This window comes from Lissotriton vulgaris, chromosome 4_1, assembly GCF_964263255.1.
Source record: "Lissotriton vulgaris chromosome 4_1, aLisVul1.2, whole genome shotgun sequence".
Taxonomy (NCBI): domain Eukaryota; kingdom Metazoa; phylum Chordata; class Amphibia; order Caudata; family Salamandridae; genus Lissotriton; species Lissotriton vulgaris.
The window spans coordinates 927,081,900-927,105,486 of record NC_141691.1 but is presented as its reverse complement, the minus strand read 5'-3'; the positions used below and the strand labels follow the sequence as shown (position 1 = coordinate 927,105,486).

The 23,587-nt window shown below is 46.0% G+C and overlaps 1 protein-coding gene across 2 annotated transcripts in view; it reads right to left on the bottom strand.

The window, feature by feature from the left end:
• Nucleotides 1-17,786: 17,786 nt before the first annotated feature.
• LOC147722733 (NFX1-type zinc finger-containing protein 1-like) overlaps nt 17,787-23,587 on the bottom strand; it is a 1,249,199-nt gene continuing 1,243,398 nt past the window's right edge. For both annotated transcript variants that reach the window (XM_086965207.1, XM_086965208.1), the window contains one exon: nt 17,787-21,647. In XM_086965207.1, coding sequence (XP_086821333.1) covers nt 19,392-21,647 — 2,256 coding nt within the window. In that variant the 3' untranslated portion in view covers nt 17,787-19,391. The remainder of the gene's footprint in view (nt 21,648-23,587) is intronic.

Here is a 23,587-nt window from a genome sequence, read left to right as displayed (position 1 = left end):
TAACACACACAAAAAAAAATAAAGGGAAGAAACCCGAGCTGACCAATGCAAACATTTAGTTGTCACAGAAACTTTTAAAGCTAACTAAATTATACTAAAAGAACCACCTAAACCTTATGTGCTAAGCATTAGACGCTAGCTTAATTATTATTTTACTCATTTCCCCTGTCTCCAGGTAGCAATAGCACTTTCAACCTCATTTACTTCCACAAAGAAATAAGATCGGCCATTTTTAATGACTTTCAGCTTTGCAGGTTCCTGCAGATAGGCTTGATAGCCAAGTTCCTTAATTGGATCAATGAACTGTTTCAGTTTCCATCGTCTTTCTAGCGAAAGTTTACTTAGGTCGGATCTCACAAAAAAAATAATAGAATCAATGGTGACTGGGGTATTAGGCCGTGCTTTTAAGGAAATAGCTTGTCGGAGCAAGTAATTACCTATATAAATCAAAATCGGTCGTGGGAATTTGCTACTCTTATCTTTCTGGAATAATGGTAAACGATGAGCCCGCTGGATCTGAGAGTCCCAATCCCAATCTGAAAGGTCGGGAAATGCCTTTTGGAACAGTTGGGTAATATATGCTCTCGGGTCTGCCCCCTCTGCTCCTTCAGCAATACCAAAAACACGGAGATTCTGTCTCCTCTGTCTATTTTCTAAGTCTTCCAGCTTGTTTTGCATCTGGAGTAATTGAGAGGCATGTTTATTCACCGCTATTTCTGACCGCTGTGATTTCTCCTCTGTCACCACCACTCTTTGTTGCAGTTCCTCTATATCTTGAGACACTGCCCCCAGTTTGCCCGCCATCTCTTGCAGAGAATTTTGAGTTCTGCTATTGTCCTCCCTCATTTGCTGATAGTGATTTTTAGCTTCTTCCTTCTGTTCGTGTAGAAGTTGTAAGATTGTCTGGAAAGAGGCAGACACCTCCCCTTGTAGCCCCCATTCTGTTGGCCCGCTAGCTAGAGAAGGATCGATATTTTCCGTATGTGTTTCTTGTGTAACCCCTTCTGTCGGAGTATTTATTGCCTCGCTTGTAGACCCAATTGGAGTATCAGGCAGGTCTTGGGTTGTACTGCCACTACTGCCACTACTATTGTTGTTGCTTTTGCTATTGCTGCAGCCAATTAACAAAGGAGCGGAGTTGTCTTCCATGAATATCGTGTTAGGTATTAGAGGGTGTGGCTGATCCACCAGATTCCCCCCTAAGGACTCTGCTGATTCCTTATTCAAGCCAGATTTATCAGATTTATCAGATTTGTCAAAACTGTCGGTTGTCACATTTGTCGGATTGGAAGTGATAGTCCGGGTAGGGCTAAGTGGTATGGCGATCTGTTTTGAGTCTTTAGAGATAATATTTTGATCATCTGGACTATTACCAGACAGTCTCATTGCCATAGATTTTACACCACCCTTGGCCTGTACCCATTGTCTAATTGGGCTGTTCTCAGCAATTAGTTTCATAACATTTGTTTTGGATTTGCCTGTAATTTTAGTGGCTTTATTCTTGTTTTTGCCTTTTGATTTCTTGGTGATAAGTATTTTATTCTTGTCTTTGGTTGTTTTTGACATCGTATTATTTCCTATATCATTAAGATCCACATACTCTTCATCTGTATCAGCAATATCTGTATTGTCATTGTTCTCAACTCCCTCGCTTTCTTCCATGCCCTCAGCGCGCATGCTAATTGTCTTAGTTATTTCATTGTGGGGGGTGCTCTCAATAATGTCTGTATCAGTATCAATATCCATGTCAGCGTCAATCACTTTGTTCAAAAGTTCTGAGGATTCGGGATTGCCTTTAGCTGGAATGGTACAAAGATCGATTACCTCCTCCTCTACCTCTGCACCAGCCAACTCCGTAATGCCTGATGTGGGTAACACAGGTACCCTAATTAACATAGTCGCATTACCGTTATCATTATCATACTGTGCTGCAGCACTGCTGTTTTGTGGAGATTTCGCAAACTCCTCTGTTCTCGTTTGAGTGCTTACAACTGGACTCTTTGTTGTGTTATTAGCGGTGTTATCTACTACATTTCCTTTCATCTGAGTCGGGTTTTTCTCCCCGAGCCTACCTGAGCACAGTTGTTCCGTATCTGAAGCAGCATCCGTCGTATTGCTAATAACTGCTGTCTTCTTGTTTGTTGTAGGCTCTTTTGTGGCCGCAATTGAAACTGGCAGGGGGGCTATTACTCTCCCACTGGCCGCTGCAGTGCGGGTTGTCCGCGTAGGAGGTTTCGGCGCCATCCCGCTGTTGCTCCCGCTGCCGTGGTTAATCCTTCTGCCGCTCGTCTCCTCTCGTTGTGCAGTCGCCGGTGCTGCGGGGGAACGCAGACCCAACCAGTTGATCACCGCCAATCTCGTCCACCTCGTCAGGTTCAGCCAGCTCGGCCAGCCACTCAAGGATTCCTGGCGTGCTGAAGCTGCAGGTTTCTTTGCGCTAGCAGCCTTTGCGCTAGCAGCCTGAAGCCGACTCCGGATGCGGCTGCCGATCAGCCGTAGCTGCAACATTCAAGATATACTTCCCGACCTTAGTGCAAGTCCTCTCGTATAGCATATGTTTCCAAAAGCAGTGTAAGCTCTGATTTCACCATTCGGACACTGTGTTACTGCCTTTTCATATCATTATCTCTGTATCCGCCTGGACCCGTCTCAGCGCTCTCCACTCCGGCGGTGTCAATCCGCCATCTTGGACCGGAGGGAAAGCCCTTAGGACATCTTTAGTGTCCTTTAAGAAGGTAGGTATCTCTCTTACAATGGGTTTTAAAAAGAAATCAACAAAGGAAGACAGAGGTTCCAAAATAGATCCTATTCCCGAAATAATGGGGGGGCCTGGTGGAGGCCGTTGTGCTTTGTGTAATTTGGGTAGTACATAGAAATATGGGACCACCGGATTCACTGCACACAAATACTGAGCCTCCTTACTGGTTAGCCATCCTTCCGTCAGGGCCTCTTCCACAACAGTATTAATCACTGTGGAAAGTCTCTCAGTGGGATCTTCTTTCAGTTTGCGATATGATTTTAAATCACCTAGCTGGCGAAGACACTCTTCCCGGTAGGTTCCAGAGTCCAAAAGGACTATGGCACCACCTTTATCAGCAGGTTTGATTGTTAGATTTTCATTCCCTGTTAGGCTTTTTAATACTTCTTGTTCCTTCTTCGAGAAATTTATGAAGGGCTTCTGATGTTGTTGGAACAAAATCCGTAGGTCATGATCCACTGCCTCCTCAAAAGCCGCGACCTTAGCAGGAAGTCCTACATTGGTGGGATTAAAGGTCGAAGGTCTCTTAAGGCCTGTGTTAACTTCCTCAGTGTATTCAGGGGCATCACCATTGTTCTTAGAGAACAGAAAATGTAGCTGTACTTTTCTAAAGAATTTCCCCATCTCAATTTGTGTTAAAAAGGGGTCTCCTGTATTTGTGGTCACAAAACCCAGCCCTTTGTTAAGGACCTGTTCTTCAAGATCAGTCAGCACATGAGAACTAAGATGAATTACTAAGCTGGTCCCCCTGACGTCCCTGGTTGTTCCTGGGGGATCTTTTTCCCACTCCTCAGATCCATTGTCTTGCACATGCCCCTGTTGTTGGGCCCGTCTCCTGCCTCTCATTCTCCCATGACCAAACCCTAAAAAAGATTGTTGGTTATAATCAGGGTGAAATTGTTGGGGACCAAATGGTCCCATGGGAGGTGGAAAAAGTGGCGCCCCGGCACCCCAAGGATTGGGTTGCCACCAACCTGGAAAAGGAGGTTGACCAAAATTCTGATTAAAACCCCTGCGATTCCTTCTGTTGCCTCGCCCTCTGTAATTCGTCTGTCCGAAGATATCTTAACACCGTTGATTCTCTTGTCATCTTCTTGTGCAGCTTTTTCTTGTGGCACCATAGTGTAAATCTCTTCCATTTTGCCGCATAGCACAGTCGTGTGCTAGGTCTTCTTGCCTCTCGTAGTACCCTCAGGGTGCTCTCAGGTAACTTTAGGTGCGCAAACTCTAAGTCTTCAGGAGCCACACTGCTAAACTGAGACTCTCGGGCTCTGGATGTAGGACTTCTCCGCCTTGCATGGAGAGTAAGTCTTTCCTTTCCCCGAACATGTGGGGTGCACTCTGTGCCATTTCCATTATCTGTGAGTACCAGCTCTGCCTGGCCCACTGTGGTGCCACCAGGATCAGGGTCATGCTGCTGGTTCTGCACTTGCTGAGTACCCTGTGTATCAGTGGTATTGGGGGAAAGCGTAGGCAAATGTTTTCGACCAGTCTATCCATAAGGCATTCCCCAGGGATCCTTCCCCTGGTTGCCTGGATGCGAAGCTTTGGCATTTTGCATTCTGGTGTGTTGCAAACAGGTCTATAGTCCGTGTTCCCCACTTTCTGAACAGCCTTTGCGTTTCTTGTGCATTGAGCTTCCACTCGTGGGATACCGATGTTTGCCTGCTGAGCCAGTCTGATTCCACATTGTCCTTCCCTGGTAAGTGTATGGCTAGCAGGTCTATCTTTAGCGGTATGGCCCATCTCCATATCTCCTGAGCTAGTTTCGATAGCGGTGCTGATTGTGTTCCTCCCTGCTTGTTGATGTAGAATATCGTTGTTGTGTTGTCTGTCTGGATCAACACTCTCTGGCCGTATAGTTTTGTTTGGAAGGCCTTCAGGGCGAGGAACACTGTCTTTAGTTCCAGGTAGTTGATGTGTTTGACCGCATCCGCTGGAGTCCACAGGCCCCGCACCATGAGTATGGTCATGTGAGCCCCCCATCCATTCTGGGATGAGTCTGTGGTGATGGTCACTGTTGAGGTCAGTGGTGTTAAAGGCTTCCCTTCTGTTATGTTCTCCTTGTTCCACCACAACATCTCCTCTGCACTGCGTGCGTTACAATCACTAGATCTTCCCAACTTCCTGTAGCTTGTGACCATTGTTCTAGCAGCCATTTCTGGAATGGTCTCATGTGGAGCCGTACATTTGGGACCAGATGTATGCAGGAGGACATCATGCCCATGATCTTGCTCGCTGTCCTCACTGTCAGAGCTCGCCCCTTCTGGTAGAGGTGCGTCTCCTTCAATAGTGCCAGTGTCCTCTTGTCGCTGGGCCCTGCTCTGTATAGTGTCGATCTGTGAACCCAGGAAGATTTTTACTTGCTCTGGTTCCATTGTGGATTTCCCCCAGTGAATGGAGAATCCCAGGTCCATCAGTGTACTTGTCATGCGCTGTGCATGTTTCTCGCATGCTCTATGTGAACTTGCCTTTATTAGCCAGTCGTCTAGGTAAGGGTATACATGTATCCCTTCCCTCCTTAGGTGCGCTGCCACTGCTGCAAGGCACTTTGTAAAAACCATTGGGGCAGATTTTAGTCCGAACGCCAGGGCTGTGAACTGGTAGTGATGTTTGTGGATGGCAAATCTCAGTAGGTGTTTGTGAAGCCTGTTCATTGGGATATGCAGGTAGGCATCTTTGAGGTCTATGGTGACCATGAAGTCTCCGTCTCTTAGCTGAGGAATGACCTCCTGCAGGGACGTCATTTTGAACTTCTGTGTTCTTATGTACTTGTTTAAGAACCTTAGGCCGAGGATGGGTCTCAGTGTGTCGTCCACCTTTGGAACCAGGAAGTATGTTGAGTATACTCCCCTGTTCCTTTCTCTGTAAGGTACTGGTTCGATGGCCTCCTTTTGGAGGAGTTCTTCCGCTTCCTTTTGAAGTAGCTCTAGGTCTCTTCCTGACTGCGCCCTTCTCTTTGGTCTCCTGTTTGGCGGTGTCCTTTCCAGTTCTATGCAATATCCGAACTGGATGATGTTGAGTATCCACTTATCCGTTGTTATCTTCTTCCATTGCTTGAAGAAGTGACTTAGCCTTCCTCCTACTGGTGTTACATGATGGTTGGTGTTCTGTCCGTGTAATCCTGTGTTTGTTTTGCCGCGCTCCACCCCGGGAGGTGTTGTGTGGTGGGCACGTAGTGAGTGTGGAAGTCACTTAGAGGTGGGTTGGTGGCCCCCCGTTTTATTCTGTCCACGTCCGTTCGCCCTCCCGCAAAAGGACTGGCCCCTTTGCTGGTAGTGCCAGGTTTGTTTTTGATGTCCTTGTTGTGTTTGGCTGTCCCCTTGGTTGGACTGCTGGAAGGTCTGGTGGGACGCTCCTGGCTGGTTTCCCCCTCTTCCGTTTGGCCTCCGTGACGGAGTACCCATTTTTGTGTCCCTGAACTGTAAGGCCCCCATGGACCTCGCCGTTTCGTTCTCCTTTTTGAGTTGGGTGAGTTTTTCATCCACCGGTGCCCCAAACAGTGTCTCCCCATTGAACGCGGTGTGTAGGATGTTGTTCTGCACCTCCGGTTTGAAACCTGATATCCTGAGCCAGGCCTGTCTCCTCTCCGTTATTCCCAACATCATCAGCCTGCTGGACGTGTCCGCACCGTCCAAGGCTGCCTTAAGGCAAGAGTTTGCCACATTTTTTCCCTCTTCGGCGAGGTGTGTCGCCCTTTGTTGGTACTCATCTGGTAGATGTTTGAGAAGCTGCCCGATTTCATCCAGAATCTGGTACTGGTGCCTGTTAAGCAGGGCGTTAGAGTTTGCCATGCGCCAGTGCATTGCCGCATTTCTCTCTATCTCCCTCCCTGTTAGGTCCATCCTCCTGCTTTCCTTGTCTGGTGGTGGCCCTGTTGTTGCTAACACATTAGCCCTTTTTCTGGCGGTCGCCGCAATGATGGAGTCCGCCGTCACCGATCCTCTGATGTAGGGAGGATCCTTAGAGGAGTGCTTGTACTTCTTTTCTGTCCTCGGCGTCACTGACCTGCAAGTTGCCGATTCTTTGAACGCCTCTCTCCCTTGGGCTATGACACTGTCCAGCATGGGGAGGTACAGGCTCCTAGTTTTTGTGGGGAGCAGGGTTTCCAAGTGGAAGTCTGCCTTCGGCTTCTCCTCCCCCAGCTTAACTCCAAAAGCTGCTGCCGCATTTTTGACAGCGATATTGTAGGCCCCAATGTCGTCTGGCAGCGAAGGCCTCGAAGGGTACGAGTCTACGCCGCCTTCTGGATTTTCGGCGTCGAGGTCCTGCCACTCCAGGTCCTGTGTCCCCGAGGATATTTATTTATTTATTTATTTAGTTGCTTGTATAGCGCTGGACTCGACTCCCGAAGGGTTATCTCCGCGCTTATCTCATTGGATGTGCAACAAAACAGAGCTCTAAGGAGGCATATGAGATTATGCTGTCAGGAACAAATGTGTCATCAGTGTTCTCCTAAATTTAAGGTAGTCGATAGTCTGTCTCAGGCCGGGGGGGAGTTTATTCCAAAGGGTGGGGCCCACATAAGATAGGGCTCGCCCACCTTGCCGTGCCTTTTTAACTGTCGGGATCTGTAACAATAGTTGGCCACTGGAACGAAGCAGACGTTCCGGGTTGTAGATGTTGAACTTTTCAGTCAGATATTGGGGGCCTGAGCCAAACAGACTTTTGTGTATGACACAACAAATCTTAAACTTGACCCGTTGGCGAATGGGCAGCCAATGAAGTTTTTCAAGGAGGGGACGAGAAGGCGTTCTGGGAGGGACATTCCGGACCAGTCTTGCTGCGGTGTTCTGGGCCACTTGCAATCTATTAAGTACTTCTTCGTTAGCAGACAAGAAGAGGCCATTACAATAATCTAGTCGGCTGACTACAAGGGCCTGGACAAGGGTCTTTCTAAAGATGTCCGACAAGAATGGAAATACACGCCTCAGAAGTCCTATCATCCGAAAACAAGACCCTGTCACCTGGTTTGCGTGCTCTTTTAACAGTAATCCCTGGTCTAACCATACACCTAGGTTCTTTACTGTCTGTTTAGGGTCGGGAACAGGTCCCAGATCGAGGGGCCACCAGTCCGGTGACCAAAGGAGAGGGGCTTTCCCGAACAGCATGACCTCTGTCTTGCCCACATTACATTGTAGGCAATTAGAGGCCATCCAGTCAGACACTGCTCTCATTCCCTCCGCAAAAGAATGTTTAATTGCGGGAGTAAGGGTATGAAATGGAAACAGAAGCTGAGTGTCGTCAGCATACGACACTGGCATGAATCCATATTTTCTCACAATGTCAGCTAAAGGGGCCACATATAGATTGAATAATGTGGGGCTTAGGCATGAGCCCTCTGGAACCCCCTTGGTAAGCTCCCTAGAGGTGGAACAAGAGGGGCCTAAGCTGACACTTTGCGAGCGGCCTGAGAGAGCCAGTCCTCCAATCCCCACCTTCTGCAAGCGACCGAGAATAATTTCATGTGAAACAGTGTTGAAGGCTGCAGACAGATCCAATAGCACCAGAATCATAGAGCCTCCTCTGTCTTGTGTCATCCTGATGTTATCTGTGACAGAGAGGAGCGCCGATTCGGTGCTGAAGTTGGGTCTGAAACCTGATTGTGTATGGTCAAGCCATCCTGATGTCTCGAGGAATTTCGACAACTGGGTATTCACATGTTTCTCGGTCAGCTTGCTTAAATAAGGCAGAAGGGAAATCGGGCGGAGGTTGGATAAGTCTGCCCATGGTGAGGCCAGGTTCTTGCGAATGGGATTGACTACAGCTCTTTTCCATTCATGAGGTAACCAACCATTCCTAAGAGAAAGGTTTATTATTGATTCGATCATAGGGCCAAGTAGAGTGCATAAAGAAGCTGCCATTTTGGCCGGCAGAAAATCCAAAGGAGACCCTGTTTTAATATGATTTATCAATAATTTGATGTCATCTAATCCAATCTCCGGGAAGGCAGTGAGTATTGGTGTAGGTATGTCATTATTGTGAGGGCTTGATGGTGGAGAGAAACTGATGTTGTTATCCTTGCAATTAATTACTTTAAAAACAATTCATAAATCAGCTCTATTTTATTTTCGAAGAATAGGGAGATGTTATCACACAGTGTTTGAGAAAAGTCATCCGGACTCTCACAGGCTACCGGTTTCACAAATGTTTGTAAAATCCTATAGAGTTCTTTGGAGGAATTACCTGCCTCAGTCAGCTGTAAAGTGAGACTGTTCCTCCTGGCTAATCTGATGTTTTTGTGATAGAGAGATAGGGCATCAGCATGTTCTTTTCTACTTTCCTCTGTGTGATTCTTTCGCCATACTTTTTCCAACCTCCTACATCCTTGTTTCTCTATCCTAAGTTATTTGGTATACCATATCTCTTGTTTGGATGTGGGAAGCTGTTTGTGCAATTTCATTGGGGCCAACAAGTCAAATGCCTCTAGTAGAGAGGTATTAAACTTAGATAGAACAGAGTCTACATTGTCCGTAGCTTGGACCATGGGCTCTATCCACACTTTCTGTAGGTCATCCAATGTCACCTTGTGCCATTGTCTACGCCATTGAGGCGGAAGAGCCGGCTGTTTATTTGGTTTGTCCAGGCCAAGGAGAAAGAATTCCAACAGAAAGTGGTTGCACCAGTTAACTCGGGTCGAAGGTCGACGTAATATCTTGGCTTAATTAGAAAAAATCAAATCCAGAGTATGGCCTCCTATATGAGTGGGACCTTTATTGCGTTATTTCAAGCTCCAGAAGGGAGAGATCTGAGGGCAGGGACAGCGTCTCTGGAAGATTAGGGGTATCTACATGAATGTTGAAGTCTCCCAAAAGGATAAAGTCTTCTTTGGCTTTAAGATATGGGGCCAGTAGTTCGGTCAGAGCGAATGTGAAACCTGTACTAGGCCCAGCGGGGTGGTAAACAAGAGCTCCCTTCCAATGGGTTTTAGATGTTAAACTGAGCTTAAAGATCATGACTTCCATCAGGGAGCAATTTCTTTGCTCTATCACATTTCAATCCTTCCTTGTAAACTATCGCAATGCCGCCGCCAGTTTTTATGGGACGGTCAAGCTTTAGCATTTTGTATCCGCCAGGAACCCCCAAAGTTATAGCAGGGACCTTGTGTGGTTTTAACCATGTTTCTGTTAAAAAACAAATTTCAGGCCTTGTCGTTGTAATAAGGTCCCAGAGTTCACAATGGTGTTTTGGTAGGGAGCGGATGTTAAGAAGCAACATCTTCAAACCCTTAGGAGCCATTATCCCCTGTTTATTGTGACCTCTAATGGTGTCTGTGTGGGAGGCTTGGAAGTGGCAGAAGGTGCATGTAAAAGGGCCCTCTGGACATGGCCAAGAGTTACGAACGCAACCCATTAAAGGTTCTGGTTGCAGATTTTTTAGGGCTTGAGCTGAGTATTTAATATAGTGTTTCCCAGTGGGGTACGTACCATAATGGGCAGAGTCCATTGCCCCTGGCCCCGTCTGGTCACGGACGGGCACAGACGGGTGACTCTTTGGCTACTCTTCGGCGTGTCTTCGGCTCCCCTGCGCGCTCGGCAGGGGGCGAGGGCTAAATAACCCTGTGAATACAACCACTAGAGCGCTAACCGCTCAGTGGTGAACAGGAAGTGCCTGGCTCTCCCTGACTCGCCCTCCGCGCAACGGTACTGGCTACAGCGTCGGACCGGGGCGGGCAGGAGTGGTAATCGAGCCCAGGCTTCCCACTGCACTGAAAGTACCGTCCCCCCCTCTTAGATCAGGATAGGAAACAGTGTGGACACCAGCGCACTTCAGGCACAAGCTAGCGTTAGCACGAGTGAACTAGCAATTTCAGTTTTCAAATCTAAAATTCACAACAACTAAAATGAAAACGTTTTAAAATGTCACAAGCGCAGCATAGAGCAGAATTTAGGCACATTAAATGAGCTAGCGGGTCGGGAGACTCTGCCACAGCCACCTTACCGAAGCTCGCCGATGCTCAGGCTCAGCCTAAATAGCCCCGTGAATACAACCACTAGAGTGCTAACTGCTCAGTGGTGAACAGGAAGTGTCTGGCTCTCCCTGACCCGCCCTCCGCGCAACAGTACTGGTTACCGCGTCGGACCGGGGTGGGGAGGAGTGGTAATCGAGCCCAGGCTTCCCACTGCACTGAAAGTACCGTCCTCCCCTCTTAGCTCAGGATAGGGAACAGTGTGGACACCAGCGCACTTCAGGTACAAGCTAGCGTTAGCGCGAGTGAACTAGCAATTTCAGTTTTCAAATTTAAAATTCACAACAACTAAAATGAAAACGTTTTAAAATGTCACAAGCGCAGCATAGAGCAGAATTTAGGCACATTAAATGAGCTAGCGGGTCGGGAGACTTTGCCACAGCCACCTTACCGCCGAGGATCGTTCGTTGATCGTCGTCGCCCTCCTCCTCGTAGTAGGAGGCTTCTTCCTCTGCTTGGTCCAGGTTCTCAGGACTTTTCGGCGGCTGTTCGGCCTCGAAGTCGTCCTCCTCTTCCACTTCGACAATTACCGTTCTTTGTTTCGGCGGAATCGCAAAGCTCTTATTCTTTCATCGAATTCCCTTTTCCTCTGCAGGATGTTATCCATCTCTGCTTCGAGCCGTCTGTTCTTCCTTTCCATTTCGGCCGCCTGTTTGGCGTCGAAGTGTTCGGCCAATCTCTTCGACGTCAAGAAGGGTTTCGGATGCTTGGTCGACACCGAGGCGCCCTTCGGGTCCTTGTCTTTCAAAGACGAACGCTCCTTTTCGGCGACGTTCTTCGACGACCTTGGCTTTTCGCCGGTCTTTGCCACCTGGGAGTCCTTATCTAAGGATCCGCTGTGCTGCTTGCCCCTGGATGCATCTGTGGCTGTCGAGGGTTTCGGCGCCTTTCGAGGACTTTGACTCCCTTTTTCGAGAGTCTTGCTCAGACCTTCGGGGGTCTTCGACTCTCCTACCTCCTTTGAAGTCTTCTTATCAGTCTCTATGACCGCGTAGCCGTCGTCTTCTTCGTCGACGTAGTCCTCCTCGTCGCTCGATAGCCCCAGGTCTCGAAGAGACGGTGGTTGGCCCTTCCCCTGCCTGCTGTCATTGTCTCGTCTCTGACGCTCTCTAACCCGGTGAGTCTTCGGCGTGAAGACGGAACAGGCGTTGCAGTCCTTGCTCTCGTTATCGACCGGTAGGCAGAGGTTGCAAACCGGGTGCTGGTCCTTCTGCGCGTACTTGTGATGGCAGTTACGGTAGAATTTAAACGGTGTCCTGTACATTTATCGTGCTCAGGGGGCCCCATGTGCGCGCATCCTCCGTTGGACGTCGACGTTTACGAAGTTCCCCTTCTCCTTCGTCTTCCGTGCTAGATCGTGATGTTCTTCGTCGTCTTTTCTTGATTTTCCAGCAAAATTGTCTTTTCTGCGTTTTCTTCTCTCCAAAACTCTGGAGCCCTTTCGGGAATCATCCAGGCCCAATGGCGGAAAAAAGAATCCGAAGATGGCGCCCATAGGTGGGAGCTTCTGCAAAAAAAAAAAAAAGACTACGATTCCGGACCCAACCACTAGACCGCCGAATAATGCACAGCATAGTGAATCCAGAAAGATTCAAGCTGCAAAACTTCATCTCCCTGTGGATTTTGGTAAATCCCTAAGCTGATGAGATAACTCAATGGGTTAATGTACTTACAAGAACAATACCCATGCTACTCTCTTGCACATCACATATTTGAACTCCTGAAAGATAAAGTGATGACAACTATGTTACTAACATATATTATTTATAGCTCTGTGAAGCCCCATTATCATGGTAGCAAACACTGCAAGAAAAAAGATCAAAACTATTATGGAACTGACATTATCAGAGCAGTGTATGTTGCCCAATATATAAATTAGAAAAAATAATACAGTCTCACCTAACTTGCTCTTCTGGTCCTGCTCTTCTTGACATCTGGTTCCCACAGTGAGGACACACAAGATCCAATATTATGTACTGGTTCTCCTATATCTGCCTGAATATCTGCCCTCCACTTGTAGGATACTGCAATCGCCTCCAGATGAAAGATTAAGATGGATTACACTTCACCATTTTCTACTACTGTCAAATTTGGCAAAGGTAAGCTGCCACCAAATGCACATTTTTATTTATTCAAAGTTTTATATAGTGCAAACATGACCCATGGGTATAAGAGCACTTAACAAGTACTTTGTGGTGCACAACAAAAAATTGAATTAGGACAAACAAGCGATAAACACCAAACAGATCATGGGGATACAATCAAAATCGGGATAAACAAGGTCAATGCAAAGTACTTGGGTTAGACAGTGTTACTTCGAGGAAGTTATTGGCAAATAGAAAAACAACTGTACAATAAATGATAGATCTCAGCTTTTAAGGACTTACGATAATGTAACAATTCAGGATCAGAGTTGTTATAGAGCTAGATGGAGAGAGCAGAGTCATTGCTGAAGGAAAAAGGTAAGAATGATCTGGGTGGCAGCGAGGGTTGAGGGGTGATGAGGATAAAGTTCAGTCGACAGCTATAGTAAGAATTTTTGCATAAGGAAGATTTTGTCTTTATTCTTGAAGGCAGAAATAGAGCTCATTCTTCTGATGTGAGGGGGAAGCGAGTGTCGGATTCTAGGGGCCGCTCCAGAGAAGGCTTTGTCATAGTTTTTCTTCTTCTGGAATAAGAGTGGTTTCAGGACTAGATCCCTGGCAAAGGTCTTCCTCCCCCCTAAATCTTGATTTTTTTTTATCAAGATACATCAGTGTTTTGTGGTGGGGGGCTTTGTGAGTAATACAAGCCAGTTTAAGTTGAATTCAGGCTTTGAATGGAAGCCAGTTCAGAGACGTTATATGAGGAGAGATGTGGTCCTATTTCTTTGATCCTGTTATGGGTCTTGCTGCAGCGTTGTGGCACGTTTTTAGGGTAGCAGCGGAGATCTTGGGTAAGCCTGAAAGTGTAGTGCAACCATACTTGATCCTAGAGATGACTATGGATTGTACTGGCAGTTTAAGGTCAGTAGATGAAATTAATGGTTTCAATTTCCTGTGTTAGCTCAAGTGAAAGCGGGCGGTTTTGGCCATCAAGTTGATGTAAGTTTGCATTTTTAAGTTCTTGTCAAGCGTAATACCAAGAGATTTGGAGGCATCAACCAGGACAGGAGTGCAGTTTTGAGCAGTGATCGACTTGGTCCATTCCTTAACATTGGCTGTTTTATGCGAATTGAGTTTAAGATGATTGCAGGTTAGCCAATGTAGAGTCAGCTTTAAGGCATCATCCATTGACTTGATCTCCTTCAGAGATGAGATCTTCATGTAAATCTGAGTATCATCCAAATACATGCCGTTTAAATGAGACAAGTCTTAAGAGTGTGCTGTATAAGCATGTTGCAATATATCACTATGAAAAGCTCAGTAAATCTGTATTACCAACAGTAAAAATATAAATATTGATTTTTGCATCAATCAACTGATAGCAGAATAAACAAGGATAGGTCTGAGTCATGAAAATACTCAACACAAACTGTAAGAAAGTGGGTTATTAGGTGCAAAGCATGTGGGTCATTCACAAGTAATACGTTTACAACCTTCCATCTACTGGGAACCAAGTAAACTGTTGTAGCAATTCACTCCTTTTCAGGAGAAGTGGTGTGAGCTAGTGCCACAGTCAGCAGGCACTCAGCAAACAGCACCCAGTAACTCATTGTCCAGCCAGTGTTTGTATTCATAAAAAGGAAAAATATGTGATTTTACACACTATACTAAGTACTATACATCAATTTATGCACATACAAATAATGGCCAATGCAAATACCTATGGTGATACCTGTAGCAATTAAGCACGGACGAGCTGCTGGCCGGGGGCCTCACCAACAGTCACCGCCTGTCTCTTCCAGAACCTTACAATGTTCTAGAAGTAGAAGCACGGTGCATGCATGTAATTAAAGCATCCTAGAAACACCATAACCCCCACATATGCTAGACACAATACAGTGGGGTGTGGTTATCATAAGGCAAGTCTTCTGGCTTTGTCAGGTGTTACCACATTAATAAAAGCAGAAATATGTTATAATAAATTAATGCAACACCATTAAACTCACAGAAGGCGGTACCGTTTTATGATAACACTCATTATACTGTCAATCATACACTTCAATTTTTAATTAAGTGTATTCATGAGTCTATCATATATTATACATGCTGCAACCCAACTTTAAGACCCATCAACATGAAATCTAGCACTCTGAAGCATTTTGAACAAAAATCTAAGCTCCAGAAATACTTAGTTCTTTAAAACACCTCTCCAGGGTCATTCACGAAACCCATGGAAGGCATATGGTGGCTCTTCTCAAGTGACATAACAAGTGACTATGGTTTTATTGGGGCCAACCGTTGACCCAGGGTGACCTCCTAATATGGGAAAATGGTGCCGAGGCCCTGCCCTTCTAGACACTTGAGTTAAATAAGCAAATGAGGTGAGGTGAGGTGAGGTGCCTTCTGAGGCATGCCTTTGGGCAATTCTTTTATTTCACTTGGAGTCATGCAGCACAGCTTATCCTGTGCAGTCGGTCGGGTCAGCTCCTGACACCAACACAGTTGTGTGCTGTTGCGGAGCGTGTATCTTCTTTCTGCTGCCCATTCTGCATGAGAACAATCTGTCTCTCCTCGCTTGCTCACAGACAGTTCTTTCAGGGAATGCTGCACTAGGTTCCTCCTGCCTACCCCAGGAAGGGGCACTTGGAGCAGAGGAGGGCACCTAGTGATGCTCTCACCTGAGCTTGGATGCGCTGATTTTTGTTCCATGGGGTCTTCTTGGCATGGGGTCTGAGTCCTGGGGGAGTTGGAGGTCTTTGGGGTAATAAAATTAATCGACGGATGGGAAACATGCACTCTCCCAGCTGTTTCTGCCGTGGGGCCTTGGCCCTCCATGGAGTTCACAAAGATAAACAGCACACACTATGCATGCCTGGTTTCTCTTTTCTGTGCTTTTTTCGATCCCGCTGGACGATTTAGGGGTTCTTTTACATCCGATGGCCAGCCCTAGCCTCAAGGAGAAAATATTTTCAGCATACTGGCCTCTAAACATTTGTATCTCTGCAGGAGCTTGCGCTTTCTAACCTTAAACTCTGTGCTGAGGACTTGTCCTCTATCCAGCACCTAATGTTTTCATCCGCCTGGGATCGCCACTAGTGGCACACTGCACATCTTCAGGGCAGACTACCCTCAAAGCCTGCTCTCTCCAGGTCCCATAGTGTCTGTGATCACTTGAAATGCACCCATGTCAAAGCAGTAGTCAAGAGAGGTGGCCCTCTGATGAGGATTACCTCTGCAGACCCAGTCCTCAGTAGTTCCAGGAGAACCATTCTTATCCAGGGTCTCCTCAGCGGGTTCATCTTTTTACTGTTCCTCAGACAGTATAAGTGGTCCAGCACCACTGACCCCTAGAGTGCTGAATCCACAGAGTGCCATCCAGTAAGGTCAGGGTACTTAAGGTGGTGGTCTTCTTTACAGTCCGGCACAAATCTATATTCTCTCTTTCTTCCCTGAGCAGAGGTTTTTAAGTGAGGTCTGAAGGTTCCAGAAGGTAGGCACCTTTGATCAATCCTATCAATCCACGGATGACACTCCACCCCTGTCCCAACCGTCCTGCACCGCTTTTTGTGACATTCCAAGTTGGCGACTTGAATAGGCTTGTACCTGAAACCATGCACCTAAATACCACAGGTGTATAACCCCTTCTTTCCAAAACTTCAAAGGCGATCCCCTTCTGTGAATGACTCCGGAGGTCTGGTTTTCTTCCCTTTCTACCTACTGGTATGAGCCTTCCCAGGCATTGTGCAGTGTAAAAGGTAATTATGACATGCAGATTCAGTCCAGGAACAGGCCCAATCACTGTCAAAGGGCCTAGTCTGTGGGGAGGACTTTGATCCTCCAGTTGGCCAGCAGAGTACCTAATTGGCACACCAGGGGGGGTGAGGAAGGAATCTAACTAGGAGCCAAGAAATATAACAAATCCTCAAGTGCCAGAAGAAGTGCAAATATGATAAAAGTGACACTGAATCATTACTTGGGATCCATTTTGACCATATCACACTAGTCTCTAGGCCTAACTATGGCGAACTGGACTTGGATGCTGATTTTGCCCATAATGTATAATACTGTAAAGCTCACACTCGTTTCAGTTAAGCACTTCAGACTTACAATATGAATACCCGCTCACATTTAAGACCCAGTGCAACAAGATGCCTGTGTGCAGATACCAAGCTGATCTGGACAATAGTCCAACTCACTCATGCTGCACATGTGTGTGCAAGTGTTCATGTGCATCCAACCCAGAGTATCTTACCCTAGCTGCCCAACAGCAGACCTTGTTTTAAAAGGCAGACACTGGAGGTTGGCACTCCCAATTCATTTTAACAGTTTCATGCTAATGACACTCCGATAGCGAGACTCACTCACAATAAAAGTAAAAAGAAAATAGGTAGTCCAAAAGCAAGTAGGGGGTTAAATGTGTAGCGACAAATTTTCCTACACAGACAATTCCCTATAAATTCTGCTTAGTATAGTCAACAAGCAGATGATTAACACGAATAAAACCAAAAAGGCTTCCCTTCTTATCTGGCCAATGAAATGCCCACATGAGTATGCCTTACCACAATGGCAAAATTGAATTTCATTTTGACAGTCAAAATTAAAAAATGTTTGATGAAAGTAATGTATGACACAACAACAAATGGCTAATGGATCTGATCCCTCTGCCCCTTATTACAGATTGCCTGAGCTCTGTCTAACAGCAAAGGTTGTCTCTGTTAGGCCTAGAAAATACAGGTAAGGCTCTTCATTGTCATTTATTACTTGTGGAAAACTGTAGGAGATGGTGAAGCTATAAACGTGAATTTTCTGGGGAACAAAAACAGTGACCCACTAGACCTCATATTATTCATAATTGTTGTATATCATAACAATGAGGCCTTGCAAAGACTTGCATCTAGTACATTTAAATATGTTTACTTGTAATGTTAGTCCCATAAAACAATCTTCCAGGATTAAAATTTAGAGAACACATGAATTAAATTCAACAACTTTAATCAGTACACACTGGAATGTTTTGCGTTTATTGATATTCATGAAATGTACTGTGCATAATAATTAGGTAAACATAGCAAAGTGCCCTGTATTTTTTTTCTAAACATTACATTATTTGATTTTCAGGATGCAGACATTTAGAGTTTTAAACAATGGTAATCTATACAGCTTTTTGCAAGTTCTAACTTCGAAAATATTTTGAAAGGAAATTGTGTAAAACTTTCCTTTTCCTCTTTAGCACTATAACGGGCGTATTCAATATATTTTAATAGCGAAAGATATTTTAGGATTACAAATCAAAAGTACATGGGAAGTGCAGCATCTCAATCATTAGATCAGAAAGTATATAAATCATACCAGCATACAGAATCATAGGAATGTAAGAAACACACACACACCGGTTACTACCCTGAATCTTATTGAGGGAATGGGGAACTGTCAACCACATCATGTCACGTTTACTAAGTAACGCCTAGGAAGGAATGGTTGTGGATCTAAAGCTCACTCGGATACCAGACAAAAATAAAAATAGAGTGTAATGGTCAGTGACTAATATGAAGTTGCCACAGGTGGACAAGCATTCTGCTTCATATCCTGCCCTCTCCACAGTGTCAATCATCTCATATTGATGTTCCCTCAAGATTTCCTCCTACCCCTACCTCAAGCATAAAAGGATGTCAAACATTCAACAAAATTAGGAGTCTGATCCTCCTGAAGTAAGTGTCTGATACAGTTCTTCAGGTACACAATGTTGCAGTTAGATATCTTTAATGCTGCCACAGCAGCTGTTCTGCAATTATGCTGCACATTTTCAGATTGCTATTATTCATCATTCCTTGAACCTATTAACATGTTTATGCTAGCATAACCTTACATGGTTTTATACACTTTTATTGAACCTAGAGATTAGAAACCCCCTCCACTGCTTTTAAATGATAGGAATGAAGGTCCAACATTGGGATGCGGGTACTGAGTATTAAGCAATATGTACTTGTTTCTCGCCCTTCACAACTTACCATCAGGCATTTCTATGAAAAGGCTAACAAATACCAGCGATAGTTCACAATATAAGTCTAAAAGCAATGATCAAAGTAGGATCCAAAGTAATGGTGCTTTAAACAACTATCATATAGAGATATTTAACATAATATAGCTCAGAAAGCCAAAACATTCTGGGGCTTATTTACAAGGCCCTTGCGCCGCCCGTACGTCACTTTTTCCCATGTAAAAAGTGACGCAGTGATGGCGCAAGTGGCTTGTAAATACGCTCCTCCATGTTAATTTCCCCTGCCAGTACTGGTTTTTTTCCTTCTGAATCTCTTTCTTCACAATCCTTTATTCTTTATCTCTTTCTCTGTAGCTCTCTTCTCTTCTTGCCCTCTGGAAATTAGGCTAACTGCAATTAATCTAAAGGTCTAACCTACAGGGCCAAAGTTTCTGTTATTTACTTATTTGTTTATAATAAAGGCAGCAATAATTTATTGAAGAATGTTATGTATACAAATCTATTCCACACACCTTTCCTCAATTACTTACTCAGATGGGTGCCATTTGAGAGCTCAATACAGGTCTCTCTTGCCTATAGAATTTATAATGTATTATTTACCTCCACTGCGTTGTCATCTTGATTATTTATGGAAGAGCCGCATTGTGGGCAAACAGGCGCTTTGAATTCGAGCTTCTGGGAGCTGTAAATATGCTCGTTAGCGCACTTGTGCCATCGATCTTGCCTAAGCAGGTTTGTGTCAAGTGTACATTTGTCATGTTGTATCGAAGACACAAGCTCCAGATGTGCTTTGATTTTACGTTGATACCTGTAGGAAGATTGAAGCTTCGACCTGAAGAGAGAGTCAGCTGGCAGCGGGGCTCTTGCGTGCCGAAGCTCGGTCAATCGAGCAATACTGACTAGCTCATCTTGCTTCCCTAAAATATCTGATTTACTAGTGGCATTTTCAATGAAGTTACTTAGACGTTTAATTTTATCTTTCACTTCCCGCTGGTAACGAGGAGGTAGCTGAGCTGCTGCTTCTTTAATACTCCCTATCTTACACAAGCTGTTCAGCTTCTCACTGATGAGAAAAATGCCACGTATGGTGACCTGGGGGCCCATCAGCTTTTCAAGGACGGCATCTGCCCAAGGAGAAAACTGTAAAACGTTTTTATTGTCGTCTAGGAACTTTTCTAGCTCGTGGACCCATGACTGTACAATCTTCCTCTTCACGGTTTCAACGTCAGACAGCGCCTCCTTGATTTTTGAGCCATAACGTAGGTTGTGGCGTATGGGGACTAGGCATTTGGGGCAGGTTTTTAGCCTGATTACGCCATCGGTTTCCTGCTGATTCATCCACTGGGTGAAGCCAGAGACTTCGAAAATATGCCGACAATCCCTCAGCTGGATAAAGCGTGACTCTGGGTCGGCTTCTTTTCCAAAAATTAATTCCCTTACCTCCTCGGGGTTGCACTCCCTGCATAGGCTGGGGCAGGGTTCACCACAGAAACCAATGCAGGGATGACCGCACGCGCGCAGTTTTTTGCCGCACGGCATGTCACAGGGCTCGCGGTCACAAGCTTCCCAACAGAGCTTAGAGCAGGCGGCATGTGGGCACTTCCACCCGCACGGTTTGGTGCAGGGAGGGCAAGGTTCACTGCACTTGCCTGCACATTTCCGGTGGAAACATTTGTTCTCACAGACGCGAAGGCAACAGGCGCAATTTGTAGAGCATTTACCACTACACTGGTGAGAGCAAAAGAGAACACGGTCACACTGTGCAGCGCAGGCAACGTGCAGTTTCCCTTGAGCACACTCGCTGCAGCTGCCGGAACACATGTGGCCACATGCCAACACTTCAGGACACTTTGCAAAGCAAGGGATCTTTTCACCTCTCCGCTCTGCTTCCTTTTGCCTGGGGCAGACGACTGACCTACTGTGGCCGCACTCCAATTCTACCTTAACATCCGCTCGACAGTCCCGGGTGCAGGAGTCCCCACAAGAGAGTACACATTTGTGACCACAGGAAAGCATTTTCACGCATGGTTCTTGACAAATAAAGGCGCTAGGTTCTACAGAACAAGGAACGTTTTGAACATGTCCACACTCTGGGATTTTCTTTTCCATCAGCACCATACAGCTTCCACAGTTTTGGAAACACATTTTCTTACACTTGTGCCCTTCATCACACAGGATCTTTTCACAGGGTTTCCTACATTCAAATTTTCTGTGCTCTGGATCATAAGGGTGGCACACCATTGTGCAAGCATGGCCACATTCAAGGCGATACTCACATGCTTCAAGGCACCCGCCTTCAGGAGCGCTTGCAAAATCCTCTGCCTTTGATACATAACAAATGTTCTTTGGGTGGTTTTCACAGCACAGCTTCAATTCTTTTCCTATTTGGCCGTTTGACTTGAGTATCTCAATGATATTGTTCCATAGTGGTACCTTGGAGAGCATCTGCATATTTCCAATGCAAAATAAACCTTTTTTGGCCCTTGACAACGCCACACAGACGCGGTTTGGTATGGACAGAAAGCCAACCCTACCTTCAGGATTACTTCTCACTAGCGAGAGGATGATGATTTCATTCTCTTCCCCTTGATACTTGTCCACCACACACACTCGGACACCCTCAAACTGAGCCCTGGGCATCAAGCTCTTCAAGCAGAACAGCTGTCCACTATAGGTGGTGAGCACAGTGATCTGTGAGGGCTCGTAGCCCTGGCATATAAAGTAACGACAAAGGGCTTTGACAAAGGCTGCTTCATGTGTGTTCTTGTGACTTTTCCCCTCTTGGATGTGTTCTTCGAATTGATCATGCTCCACAAAGAACAGGTTCCCAGCAACTCCCTGGAAAAAACAGAGACACACTTTAAACATTGTGGTAATTTCGATGATGTAACACATTCAACTCATTGTCAACACGTGCCAAAAAACACGGGACTGGGTTTTATAGGGAGACACTGGAATCCACAGAACTGATGAAAAGGAAAGGCACAAGCAGTTAACATTAAACAAAGGTGTCAGATTACTTAATCTAATTTGCTTCTCTTCTGTGGTGTCACCTGTGGGAATATTACATTTTCATAAAGGAAACATTTGTTCCAACCACAAACACAATTACGGTAACTCCATATAAAGATTATAAAAAATGCATGTGCAACAGACACCGCCCAAACAAAAGGGCTATTTATTCAAGATCTTCTCTAAGCATGTACTTGATGCACCCCCAAAAGCACTTAAGTAGTCACTGGTGACGCTCCATAAAAAACACCAAGGTAATTTGCCATAAATTGTGTGAATAGTATATCTGTGCATCAATGGCGACTCTTCCAATGGTATATGTGGGCTGGCCCACACAAGAGGTATATTTAGGCTGCCCTACTTTCAGTGTTTATTTATTATGGTTTTCAGTGGTATTTTCTTTCTGTGGGGTGCGGTGGTGTTTGACAGGTTTCTGGAAGGTGAAGTGGACGCAGTGGTGGTCGGTCCAGGTGAGCTCGGAAGCGTGGCTGAAGGCAAAGTGTGGGCTGGAAGAGAAGATGGCATCAAGCGTGTGGCCGGCGATGTGGGTCGGGGTTGTGACGATCTGTTTCAGACCGAGGGTGGCGAGGTTGTCGACCAGGGTGGAGGAGTTGCTGTTGTTGTTTTCCAGAATGTAGTTCATATCGCCGAGCAGGATGTAGTTGGTGGAGGTCAGTGCGTGAGTGCTGATGAAGTCGGCGATGTAGTTGCAGAATTGGGGACGTGGGCCGGGTGGTCTGTAGACGAGGGAGCCTCTGAGGGTGGTCTTGGGGTCCGTGTGGATCTTGAAGTGCATGTGTTCGGCGGTGATGAGGGTGTCGTCAGTATTTGTGGAGACCTTGATGGTGTTCTTGTGGATTATGGCGATACCTCCTCCGACTCCGTTGGTGCGGTCTCTGCAGGAGATTTTGTATCCGTCAGGGAAGGCCACTGCGATGTCTGGGGCGGAGGCTTCGTTCATCCAGGTCTCGGTCAAGAAGGCCAGGTCTGGTGATGTGGTGGTGAGTAGGTCCCAGAGCTCGACGGCGTGCTTGCGTGCGGAGTGGGTATTAAGCAGGATGCAACGCAGTCGGTTGGGTTCCGTTGCTGTGGGTGCATCGGCGTTGTTGATGCAGGAGAAGCTGCAGTTCCGGCAGGAGAAGGGGGCGTGAGTGCGCCTGGGGGTGGCTTTGTAGCAGCTGAAGGTTCGTCCGTGGTTGAGAGCGATGAGGGCGTTGGCGTCGTAGTGGTAGTCCTGGGTGGTGTGGAGGCCAGGGGTTCTGGCGCTGGGCGCGGTCCAGGCACGGACGTGCACAGACAGGCTTGCCTTAGGCGCGCCTCATTAGATGTCAGAGTGGGTCAGCTTTACTGTAGAGTTAAAGGGAGTTAGCTCTAGTTACTACCATGCTGGAATAACTTAGCATGGCCAGGATTTGTTTAATACAAGCTGTGTGCAGCGGACAGTAATCAGAGCTCGGCCACTTTTTACTTAGCCAAGCATTGTCTCCATGTTATGTATTTTTATATTAATACATTAATAACAATGAACACAAGGCTTTCCTCAACCAAAGGTTTTTTGAAAAGCGTAGGTGAAATCCTGAGATACATTGTTTGATTGATTGCCTGTAGTAAAAGGTAGAGAAAACATGAAGCTTGAAAGGAAAAACTTAAATGGAGTTACAGTTTAGAGGTTGATTTGAGGCTACAGCACGCCCCTTTAAATGACATGATTGGGTGTCTATTCACCAAAGCATTTTTCAGTGCATAAAGTTGTTCTCTGCTAACGC